The sequence below is a fragment of the Netta rufina genome, assembly GCF_964035555.1.
Source record: "Netta rufina genome assembly, chromosome: 4".
NCBI classification, from domain to species: domain Eukaryota; kingdom Metazoa; phylum Chordata; class Aves; order Anseriformes; family Anatidae; genus Netta; species Netta rufina.
Window position 1 is genome coordinate 75,360,159 of NC_140127.1, and position 12,065 is coordinate 75,372,223.

Here is a 12,065-nt window from a genome sequence, read left to right on the forward strand (position 1 = left end):
ATGCGCTTGGGCAAAAGTCCTCGGTGGTGGCACGGGGGGGAGGTGGAGGTGATCCTCTCGACTTTTTGGTGTCCTCTCCATCACACGAGCATCCTCTCCGACCTCTCCGTGTCCCCTCTGTCACAGAAGCATCCCCTCTGCCGAGCAGGGACGAGACTGGCAGCAGGGCTGGTGGCGTGCCAGTTGCCATGGAAATGCGGAGCAATGCGTGCTGGTTTTCCTGAACGGGGCGATGTACATCTCCCCGGAGGGGTGACACAGGGCAAAGAGGTGAAATCCAGCAGAGGGACAGCGACCCATCACCGTGCCACCTCCAGCAGCCACCCCACGAGGGGTCCCTGCCCCATCCCATCTCGCCATCCATCCCCCCGTGAAATCCATCACCAGCTTCAGGATGTGCTGCTGCTCCCTTTTCCATCTCCAAGGCCCAGCTGAGAGAAATTTGGGGTGGTTTTTAAAGAAATAGCATTGTCTCCTGGTGTTTTCTTCAGTTTTGGTGGGGGTGGTTGAAAGGAATCGCAGAAGCAGCTTGCTGAATATTCAGGACCAGCAGCTCGGCTGGTGGAGACACCTTCTCTGGTGGGCAGCCAGCAGGTTCATCGCACACACCCCACGGGGCTGAGCACAGGCTGCCAAGGGCTTAAAAAGCAATTGGACAATGGAAAAAAATCACAAAGGATTTTTAAATACAGGTCTGATGCAGAAGAAGCAGGAGACAGGAATACCTGGGATGTGGGAGAAGACGCACGGAAATTATCCCTTTCCCTGCGTGTGGCATCACCACGAGCCACATTCAGTCCATCCCTTCGGAGAAATGATTTCCAGCCTCAGCTCTGTGCTGCCCAACTCCACTTCTGGGAGGCTGGGGTGGGGAGGGAGCTCCCCAGGCCTCCCCCAGCTCTTTTCTGGCCGTGGCAAGGCAGGGCAGGAGCAGGATGCTTTGGGAGGAGGTGTTTTGCCTCCTCTCCACAGCACCTTCTCCCTCAAAAAGGGCTGGGAGTCCCAGCAGCATCCAGCCCCTTGCTGAAATCCCCCTGGAGCATAAAGGAGAACCCAGACCAAGCCCCCAAAGGTGAAAGCTGGGGGAGAAATGAGACAAAACCAAGAATTTGCACTTGATTTCCATGCTACAGCCCCGCTGGGCGGGGAGGCAGCTTGTCGCGATGATCTGTGTGTCGTGGGGGGAGGCCAAAAAAAAAGGTTGGGGTCCAGCTTGGAGGAAATGCCTGGGCAGACCAGCAGGCACCGGAGAGGAGCTCGCCAAGCGAACATTCTGGCAATGCCAGAGCAAAAGATCTGCTCCTTTTGGGGTCATGGGTGGCTGCCCCAAGGGTGCAGGCGGGGAGGGATGCTCGGATAGCAGCCGAACCCTTTCTCCTTGGGGCAATCGCCACAGCAAGGTGCGCGCACGGAGCTCACAAAGTGGTTTCCAAACCTCGTCCACTCCAGGAGGGCTTCAGCAGAGGCTCCTGCAAAGAGCAGAGACAGCGAGGACCTGCAAATCGGGGGTGAAATCTGTTATCTGCCCGGGTGCCTCCGCAAGGCAGGAGGGGAGCTGGCGGCGGCGCATGGATTCCCTCCTGTCCCCGTGTGACGACACGGAGCGCCACGGGAAGGCTATCCCGCGTCCTCCCGGCCAAGGACCCTCCTGGGCACCGAGGAGCTGTGCCAGCAGCTGGCCCCGGAGCCTGGCTCCACTCCCAGTCACGTTTTCTCTTACCTCATGCGCTTCTCTGGAGCCCTTGCTGGCAGCGTCCCCTCCCCACGGCCGGAGCTGATGCTCCCCTCGCTCCTCAAGGGGAGCTGCCTTCAGAGAGGGTCATTTAGAGACTGATTTACAAACGCAAGAGGGGTTTTATTTCTCTCAAGCTAAGCAAAAAAGAAGGAGAGGGTAGGGGAGACCGTACCCAAACCACCACAGCCACCCCTGGATGATTAGCAGGGCTCCCCCAGGCTCACATAAACAAGGCACCGTTGTTTCCCTGACGCAGACCACCACGATTTTAGGATCAGCTCTCCGCATGGAGAGAGGTTTCCTAGGGCTGCCCTCGCCCCGTGGTGGTGGCAGGGGACATGTGGGGCACGTCAGCCCTTGCTGCTGCCATCCCATAAAGGTGGCACGGGTTTTTCCACCTCCAGGAGAAAAGGGACTCGGGCTGACCGACGCATCCCCGGAGAGACACCCAGGGCAGGAGGAGGAGGACAGCAAGGACCCCGAGGTCCATCCCCGGGTTGGGTCCCACCAGCAGGCAGCTCATCTCCTGCACAGGAGGCTGTGGTTGTGCCCGGCAGCCACAGGCAGACTGTTTGAACCCATTTGTCACTCTGGTCTCCGTGACGTCCTGAAGCCGTGAGTTTCGGTTTCACCGAGCCCTGCAGGGCTAAGCATTGCCTTTGGCCTGCCCCAAACCTGCGTTGTGGCCGTGGCACTGGACTCCCCCAGCTCCCAGGAGCCAAAAAACAATGAATAACCGTGTCCTGCTCACCATTTCCACCAGTGACAACGTCCTGCCCCTCTCTCCATCCCCCCTTTTGTCTCCAGCCTGAACCTCGCAGCTCGTCCCCTGACACTCCCTGAATCACCAGCCCGGCTGAACGCCTCTTTGCACCTTTTCTCCGGAGATCTCGGTGCATTTTACAGAGCAGCCAGCGTGGGGAAGCACTGCAAGACACATCTGGAAGTGCTCTGCCCGAGGTGAGGCACTGAGTCACGGCCCCAGCCAGGAATAGCGCTGCGCCCTTGCCAGGACCCCGCTTGGTGCCAAGGATGCTGTAAGTGATGCTCATGGACCACGTCGACCTCCTCACCGGCTTCATTCTGCCCAGAAGTGGTGGGTTAGCTCCAAAACCACCTGTAATTATTGTGCCACACGTGTTTTGTGGTGGGCTCTGAATGGCTTGGAGAAAAACTTCTTCTTCTTGGCCAAACCGCCCGTGCTCAATGCCGGCTGCCCAAAGCATCGCCGCTCTGCCGGGCTCGGCTCCGTATCAAAGTCACCCTTGGAAATTTGGAAACCTCCAAAATCAAAGCAGGACAAGCAGCAGCCTCCACAATCCCTTCAGTGGATGCTTCAGGATGCTCAGGGCACCGAGGCAGCAGTGGAAGGAGCCTCCCAAATCACTGCTCCCACCAATTTCCATCCTCACAACGTCCCCTTTGGATGCGCCGGGGGGGGGTTGCGGTATGGATCTGCCCTCTCCCAGCCCAAATCCACACTGATTTTATTGGGGTGGCCAGGAGCCAAGAACCAGGAGGACGGGGACGCGGCGAGGGAGCTGGCCTCAGCGTTTGCCTTCTCGTTTTGGCAGCTCGCCCCCATGGCAGGAGAAGCCGGCGCAGCCAGGATCTGCTCCAAACGCAGGATGCCAGCAGAAATTGGGAAGGAGAAAAGGAAAGGGGGGGGGAAAGGGGGAAAGGGGGAGGTGAGGGAATCGCGAGCCCGGCACCTTTCACGCTTCTAGAAGGAACAAGAGCAACAAAAGGCATTCACGGGGAAAAAAATAGCAGAAGGCGAATCAGAGCCTGGGGAGATGTAAATCTGGAAGAACAGCAGCCCACGTTGGGAGGGGAGCCAGAGCCCGAGCGCTGGGGGAGAGCCGGATCCTGAGCATCCCCCTGGCCTTGGGGATGGTGACCTGAGGCCGGAGGAAGGCTCAAGCACATCTGGGTGCTTGCACGTGTGTGTGCACGGGTGTGGTGGTGAGAAAGGTGCAGGGAGGGTGCAGGTGGGATATGGGGGGGATGTGCACGCACACGGGGAGGGTCAGGGCATAAATGCAGACACACAGACACGCACCCACAAATAAAATGCAGGCGCAGACAGGCGCACACAGCCGAAATGCAGGGCGCACACCGATGCACGACCCGCTGCGGCCATGCCGTGCGGCCCCCCCCCGCCCCTCCCCAAAGCCCCCGGGTGGCACCGCGGGGCCTGCGGCGATTTGGTAAAAATATCGCGATTATTAGGGGAAAAAAAAAATAAATAAACGGAGAGAAGGAGGAAGGAAAAAAAGGAAAAGAAAAAGGAAAAAAAAAATAAAAAAAAAAAAGATAAAAAATAATCTGGAGAAAAGGCGGAGGGAGGGGAGGGGGGGGGGGGAGGGAGGGGGCAGCAGCGTCACGGGAGAGATTTCCTTATTGGGGCTCCCTAGCCTACATCCTGAGTCCATATTTGGGCATTTACGTCACGGCAGCCTCGCTGGGGACTCCAGAAATGGCTGCGGCGGAAGGGTCGGAGCGGCCCCGCGGCAGCTATAAAGGGGGCGGCGGGGAGGGCGAGCCGGGAGTCCGCACGGGCTGCGCTGCTCCCACCGCCCCTGCCGCCCCAAGACCCCCGGGCACGGCTGCCCCAGCCCGTGGCCCCCCCGAACACACCGCCCCCGGCACCCCGGGTACCCCCCGAGGCACCCCGAGCATCCCCTGGACCACCCCGAGCATCCCCCGGATCCCCCCGAGCATCCTCCAGATCCCCCCGAGCATCCTCTGGATCGCCCGAGCATCCTTGGCAAAAATCCGGGTACCCCACAGCATCCCCTGGATCCCCTCAAGCATCCCTTGGATCCCCCCCGAGCATCCTCTGGACCACCCCGAGCATCCCCTGGATCACCCCAAGCATCCCCTGGATCCCCCCGAGCATCCCCTGGATCGCCCCAAGCATCCCCTGGATCCCCCTGAGCATCCTCTGGATACCCCCAGGCATCCCCTGGATCCCCCTGAGCATCCTTTGGATCCCCCCCGAGCATCCCCTGGATCCCCCCGATCACCCCTCGCACCACGCCGGGTACCCCTCAGCATTCCCCGGCTCACCAAAAGCATCCCCCGGATCGTCCTGAGCATCCTCTGCATCACTCCGGGTACCCCCGCAGCATTCCCTGGATCACCGTGTGAGCAGCCCTTGCACCACGCCGGGTACCCTGCCTCATCCCCCGGATCACCCCGCAGCATCCTCCGGATCATCCTGAGCAACCCCTGGATCACCCCGAGCATCCCTTGGATCGCCCCCAGCATCTTTGGGACCACCCCGAGCATCCCCCGGAGCATCCTCGGGCTCGGCCCAAGCTCCCCCCTCCCCAAGCATCCCCCGGCTGCTTTCCTCCGACCCCGTGCCTCCCGGGGAGATGCTCAACGTGATGGATTTCTCCTGCCCGGACCCGCTGTACTCCAAGTACGAGGAGAGCTGCGAGATGAAAGCCGGGGAGCTGCAGGGTTTGGGGCAGCCCGAGCAGCAACTTCTGGCAGAGGCCGAATTCCTCGGAGGTAAGGGCAAGGGGGGGGAGCTGGGCAGGGATGCGGGACCCCTCTGGGTGCATCGTCCCCTCCTCTGCCCCCCAGATCTGTGGCTGGGGGTCCAGCAGTGCCCAGGGGGGGGTTGATGGGGGTCCTGCGGTGCAGGGAGGGGTACAGGGATGGGGACCACGCGGTGACGCAGCTCCAGCACCCCGCTGTTCCCCCTCACCCCCCCCCTGCCCATCCCAGCCTCCTGCCATCCTTCTAACAACCGTCCCCTCCTCTGCGTCCCCCCAGGTGAGCTGCTGGGCGCCCCGGTGAGCGGCGGGGCTGCGGATTATCCCCCCCAAGGCAGCCAACCCTCCCCCTCGCTCAGCTACACCGGCAGCTTCTTCATCAAGGCGGTGCCGGAGCACCCCCAGGACCAGGAATCCCTCTTCAACCTGATGTCGGGGATCCTGGGCATCTCCCCCTTCGCCCCCACCGAGGGTCACCAAAGGCACCCGGACGCTCTCTACCCCTGCCCCGAGGTGTCCCCGAGCCAGCTGGAGCTCTACGCCGGCTGCCAGCCCGATATCAGCGGCCCCGTGCCGGCCCCCTTCGGCGAGCAGGGCTACGGCACCTTCCCCGCCGCCGAGGCCACGCACCCCCTGCAGCCCCAGCCCTCTTTGGGGAGCCCCTCGCAGTGCTTCTTCGAGCCCAAGCTCCTGGACACCAAGCAGGACATCAAGCTGCCCCCCGGCTCGCCGTCCCTGGATAAGTTCAAAGCCTCCTGCGCCCAGTGGGATCCCGTGGCCCAACCCCAAACCTATTTGCCCGCTGGCTACCATTCCCCCGAGACCTTCCCGGCTGGGGAGAGCGGCCAGGCCATTTTCCACCCGCTGGGCTCCAAGATGGAAAACGTGCTGGCCGTCAGCTGCCAGTCGGAGCTCAGCAGCCTCGCAGAGGACCCCGGCTGCTTCCCCGGAGCCGCTTTGGGATTCGGCTGCGAGCCCGAAAACTTCCCAGCCCGCGGCGGCGACTTCGGCGACCCCAAGCTCCACAACCTCGCCCCCCAGCTCCTGCCGGATTTTGACTCCTCCTTGGCTCAGCCCGAAGTCCTGCCGGCTCTGCTGAGCTCCGGCGAGCTCCTCCACCCCCACCCTTCGCCCTCCGTCCCTCCCGCGGACTTTTTGGGCCACCCGGCCCCGGCCTCCATCCCCTCGCTGCTGCCCGCCGCCCCGCCGGCCTTAGCCGAGCCCAAAAAGAAGCCGCGGCGCACCAAGTGCTCTTCCAAATGCTTCTGCCCCAAACCCCACGAGAAAGCCTTCGCCTGCCCGGTGGAGAACTGCGTGCGGAGCTTCGCCCGCTCCGACGAGCTCAACCGGCACCTGCGCATCCACACGGGCCACAAACCCTTCCAGTGCCGCATCTGCCTGAGGAATTTCAGCCGCAGCGACCACCTCACCACCCACATCCGCACCCACACGGGCGAGAAGCCCTTCTCCTGCGACACCTGCGGCCGCCGCTTCGCCCGGAGCGACGAGAAGAAGCGGCACAGCAAAGTCCACCTGAAGCAGAAAGCGAGGACGGAGGAGAAGCTCAAAGGCTTGGGCTTCTTCTCGGTCGGGCTCTCCTTCGGGACGCTGTGAAGCCCCCGCGTTGAGCGCTGCGAGGCGGCGTTTTCCCAAAATTGGGACCCTCCCCCTGAGCATCCGGGGGACGAGCTGGGCTGGGAACACCCTGGGGTGGCCCTCGGAGAGGACGGCAAGCCGTGCCCGGCTGTGCCAGGAGGAGAGCGGCGCGGCGGAGAGGGCCGAGGAGGTGCTGGGCCACGCTCTGCACCCGTGCCAAAAGGTGCACGGAAAGGAATCGCCACTCGGATGTCCTACACCCGCGGACAGCCCGGTTCTGGGCTGCCTTTGCAGCGCCTGGGCCGTGATTTTACCCCGCTCCTGGCGTGGAGTAAATGGTGTAAACGAGCACCTCTCCACCCCCCCCCCCCCGGGGACGGGACGTGGCCACCGCCTGCCGGTCACGGCAGGGGTCCCTTTGGAAAGGTTGATGTGGTTGTTGTTATGACGAGTCTTTTCCTCTTTGTAAACAGGGGATATTAGAGAAGCGTGTCTATTTTTATAATTAAAGGTTTGTTCTGAACCTGAGGCCTCGCCGAGCTCGCTCTCTGCCTGCCGAAACCGCGCGGTGCCCGGCGGCAGAGGGGATTTCTGCTGCGTTTTCACCTTTAGCTGCCAAAAGGTGCCCAAATAATTAGCAGGGAGGGAAAATCCATCAGCGGGGGAGCCTGTGGGCTTCATCCCTTACCCCAAGGCGGGCAGCTCGTCCCGGGAGAAGGGTCCTGTCCCCAAATGGAATGGGAAAAAGGCCCCCAAAAAGAGGATGGTGGCTCTGGGCTTGTTTTGCAAGGAGTGCCGGGGCCACGGATGCTGGGCGGCCCTGGGCAGCGGCCAAATCCTGCTCCTGGAGGGATTTGTCCTACTTGGAGCCCCGGAGCCAGCTCAGCCTCAGGTCCCCAGCCCGCCAGGTCCCCGCGGCTGGGGTGGGATGAAGGGAAGGAGGCACGGACATGGTGGGGGTGTCGGGGTGAGCAACGGGGTGGAAGCGTCCCCTCGGCTCCAGCGGGGCTTGGGCAAAGGGGGAACAAAGAGAAATCCCAGAAAAAACTGGGAAAAATGCAGCCCAGCAAAAAAACCCTCTTTGGAGCTCAGGGCTTGAGGTTGTTTTCCTGCCTTCTCCCAGGCCAGAAAAGCAGGGATCTGTCCCCAAAACGCCCTGGGGAGGAGAACCTGCAGCCACGCACCACGGGTGGGAGATGGGGAGGGATGGGGCTGGGGGTCCCCCGGGGTTGCCTCCGGGGCTGGGATGGGGCCAGACGTGCTGGAAGGGGCCAGAGGGAAACCTGGAGGAGGGGGAGTTCCTAAATATCCCCCCCGGACCTGGCCCTGAGAGTTTTTTCGCCGTAGGATCAGAGCTCTGATGGCACCAACAGCGGTGCCACACCAGGGGGACACACACACCACGTCCCCCCAGCTGCCAGTTTTGCTTTAACAACGCTCAGAACCCCCAATCTCCCCCAAATTCACACCAAAACCTGCGGTGAGGAATCCCACCCTTCTCCTCTGCTGCCATCGAACCTGCGAGCCCCGTGGGATGCGGAGGGCCCTGGGCACCAGGAAAAAAATGCATTTTTCTTGGGGAATAAAATAACAAGAACCTTCCACACCATGCAAGATACACGAGGCTTTGATTAACCCCAAAGTGCATCTGTTGTTGATGCTGGCCCCAAAAGCTCTGTGAGGGCAGAGCTCCAGCCGGGGCACCCCAAACCCCAGGGCTGCCCGGGGATGGGGACGGCCACTTGTCCCCCCAGCTGGCAGCACCCTGGTCCTACGCTGCCATCTCCACCTGCATCCAAAGCCACGTCCCCACCAGAGATGATGAAATATTTTGGTGCTGGGCGGCTCCAGCACCAGGGACCACGCAGGGGTGTTTTGGGGACAGGATCGGGACCGAGCTGAGGTGCTCAGGGGACACATCAGGACCCCACTGGGGGCCAAGCTGAGATGTTTGGGGACCAGATCATGACCAAGCTGAGGTGCTCAGGGACCAGACCACGACCACAACGAGGATCAGGACCAAGCTGAGGTGTTCGGGAACCAGCTGGGGACTGGAGCGGGGTGTTTGGGGACTGGGTCAGGATGAAGCCAAGGACCTAGCCAAGGCGCTCAGAGCTGGGGATCACCCCGTGGTGTTTGGGAACCTGGCTCAGCACCACGCCGAGGTTCTCAGGTTCTGGATCAGAACCAAGCCAGGGACCAAGCCCTGGAGCTCGGGGACCAGACCAGGACCGGGACCGGGTGGGGAAGGAGCCGTGCGGGTGCCCACGCCTGGCGGGGATGCTCCGGGGTGATGCCAAGCAGGAGCTGCCAGGGGCAAGGGCATGGATTTGGGGGGCACAGGAGGGGAATGGCAGGCAGGGGGGGCGCAGGATGAGGCCGCATGGCAGCGGCAAGGCCCGGCGGAGCTTCGTGGGGAGACAGGCAGAGGGAGCTGTGCGGGAGGAAAGCAGCAGCGAGGAGCGGTCCGGGCTCAGGCTGCAAAGGAGAAGGAGGAGGAGGAGGAGGAGGAGGAGGAGGAGGAGGAGGAGGCTGCCAGCGCTCGCCCTCCCCTCCTTCCCTCTCCCTCCATCCCTCCATCCATCCCTCTCCCTCCCTCCATCCCTCTCCCTCCCTCCCTCCTTCCACCCTTCGCCATGCGCAGCCCCCCCTGAGCCCCGCAGCGCCCCGGGGGTGCCCAGCATCCCCTCTCCCCACCCCGGCGGGGGCCTTCAGCCTCTACCCACCTCCTCCTCCTCCTCCCTCCGGCCTCCCCCCTCCTCCCGCAGCCCTCCCCCTTCCCTTCTGCCCTTCCCCAGGGCTCTCCATGGAGCTGCCGGCCGCAGGGAGCCGGCTGCCGCCCGAGGGGCCGGGAGCCCTCAGCTCTCCTCCCACCGCCCCGACCAAGCCCTGAAGCCTCCTCCTTTGTGCACCGGGGCGGGTGGGAGCTCTCGGAGCCCCCCCTTCCCTTCCTCTGCTCCCCCCCGGAGGCTCGGTGGGGACGGGGAAGCGGCGGAGATGCTGCCCTGGCCGCAGGAGCGAGGAGCAGGTAGGAGGGATGCTGATGGCTGGGGGGTTGCCGCCGGCTTTGGGGACAAAGCTGATGCCATAGGGGGGCAAAAGGGGACCCGCTGTGCCCTGATCCGGGGGGGCCCGGCTGCCCTGCACCCCCCCGTGCTGTCACTGCAGCCCCAGCTGGGGAAGGATGGGGACCGGCACCCTCCTTCCCCACCGCCCCCCCCTGGAGCCTGCTGATAATTCCGTATTTTATTTAATTTAATTTTATTTTATTTTATTGGGAGGGGGGTGGGAATTTTTATTTTTTATTTTTTTATTAAAAAAAAAAAAAAGCCAAACAATGCGAAGAAAGGATCCATGATGGATCGGAGGTAGCAGCCCAGGGATGGGTTTTGCTGCTGCTGCTGCAATCTCCCGGTGGCCACGAGCGCTGCCGGGCTCGGGATGCTGCGGGCTTGTAGGGCGGCCACGGCGGCATCAAACCCTAAATCCTGGTCCCCATTGAGGAGAAGGAAAACAGGAGAGGTTTTTCGGAGCTAGGGCTTTGCCCAGGACGAGGGGCGAGGCGCTGTGGGCATCGCACCCGCCTGGGTCGCATCCTGCCCTGGCTTAGGGCTGGAAAATCCCGAGCGAGGCAAATCGGGGACCCCGGGAGATGCGGGCAGGGATCCAGGCCTCAAATATCAGCAGCACGATGCCGTGGCCCTACGGCTCTACAGCAGAAAAGCGCTTTATCATCCCCCCATGGCACCCTATGGAAACCCAGAGCTCCCGGCCCTGCTTTGTGCTGCCGGCGCTGAGCCAGGAGGGGTGAAGGGGAGAGGATGGATGCGTTTTGTAACTACCCCAAAATACAAACCCGGCCAGCAGACGGCTTCGGGAGCAGCCAGGCAGCCCCGTAAATCCACCCAGCACATCTGTGTTCTTTTTTTATTAGTATTCTCCGCATGGATTTCTTTCCCTTAGTAATTTTTCCCTAAAAAAAAAAAGGGTTTTGAAGTGTGCGCTGAGCCCCGGGGGATATGGGTGGCTCTGAGCCTCCTGGGCGGAGGAGGGATCAGTGGTGATTTAGCCCTCTTGAAGGTCCGTGGTTTTTGGGGTGCAAAGGGGCTCAGAGGGGTTTTAGGGTGCAGGGAATTGCCCTCTTGCAGAGGGGTGAGCCAAGGCTGCTCCCACCCATGGGTGCCCTCGGTGCTCTGGGGAGGGGAACAGCCACGGCGTCTCTTTTGGGGCAGAAACGGGGTTGTTTTTTTGTGGTTTTTTTTTTTTTTTTTTCAAGCTGGAATCCCGTGCCCGGCCAGTGGCTGGATGCACGGAGCCAACCTAAAATAATTAAACCAAATTCCTCGAGAGAGGAGGAGGAGATAGCTGGGTGCTCCCGGCCTTTCCGCGGGAAACAGCGCGGTTTCCTCTGGCCTGCCCCGTTCCCCAAGGGTTTTGCTTCCCCCGATACCTTGTAGGGTTTGTGAGGAGGGAATAAAACAGGTCCCCATGGAAACACGGCGTGGGGAAGCCAGCTTGTCCTCTGCAGCTCCACAGCTCGGGGGTCCCACAGCCCTGGGGTCAAAAAAACCTCATGGGGAGCAGGATCCTGAGGTGTGTGGAGCCACGAGGTGACCCCAGTTGGCCCCTGGGGATGTCTCGTTCCTACACCACCTCCCTGGGGACATCTTGGGGCTTTGTGGCCAAGCCCCCATGGGTTTGGGTTGGTCTGGGAGGACCAGGAGGGAAGGAAGAGCAGGAGGGAAGAGGTGGACAGCCCAGCACCCATGGGGTGATCCCATCACAGCCACGGGAATTAGGAGGAGCCACAGCTGAATTAGGAGGAATTTCTTTTCAGATAGAGTTGTCGGGTGTAGGGATGGGGTGACAGGGAGGTGGTGGAGTCCCCGTCCCTGGGGGTGTTCAAGGAGGGTTTGGACGTGGTGCCTGGGGGACGTGGTTCAGTGGTGACAGCGGTGGTAGGGGGGTGGTTGGGCCAGATGATCCTGGAGGGTTTTTCCAGGCTTAATTATTCGGGGATTCCATGACGTGGGCTATCAGGACTGGGTCACCCTTTGCTGGGAGGAGGTGGGATCCAACCACGGGGATGCTCCTTGGGCTGGAGACCCCTGGCACCACAGAGACCCCTTGCATGGTGGTTGTGCAGGAAAGCACACAGGACACCCCTCTGCAGCAAGCCCAGGGCTGATGGACAGAGATTCCCCATGGGTTGTCCACCTTCCGTA

The 12,065-nt window shown here is 61.9% G+C and overlaps 1 protein-coding gene across 1 annotated transcript; it reads left to right on the plus strand.

Moving 5' to 3' along the window:
• Nucleotides 1-5,118: 5,118 nt before the first annotated feature.
• EGR4 (early growth response 4) lies at nt 5,119-6,858 on the plus strand (the record flags this gene model as incomplete). The annotated part of the gene is made up of 2 exons (XM_084286605.1): nt 5,119-5,257; nt 5,525-6,858. The coding sequence occupies 2 exons, from the start codon at nt 5,119-5,121 to the stop codon at nt 6,856-6,858; spliced, it is 1,473 nt and encodes a 490-aa protein (XP_084142731.1).
• Nucleotides 6,859-12,065: the final 5,207 nt, after the last annotated feature.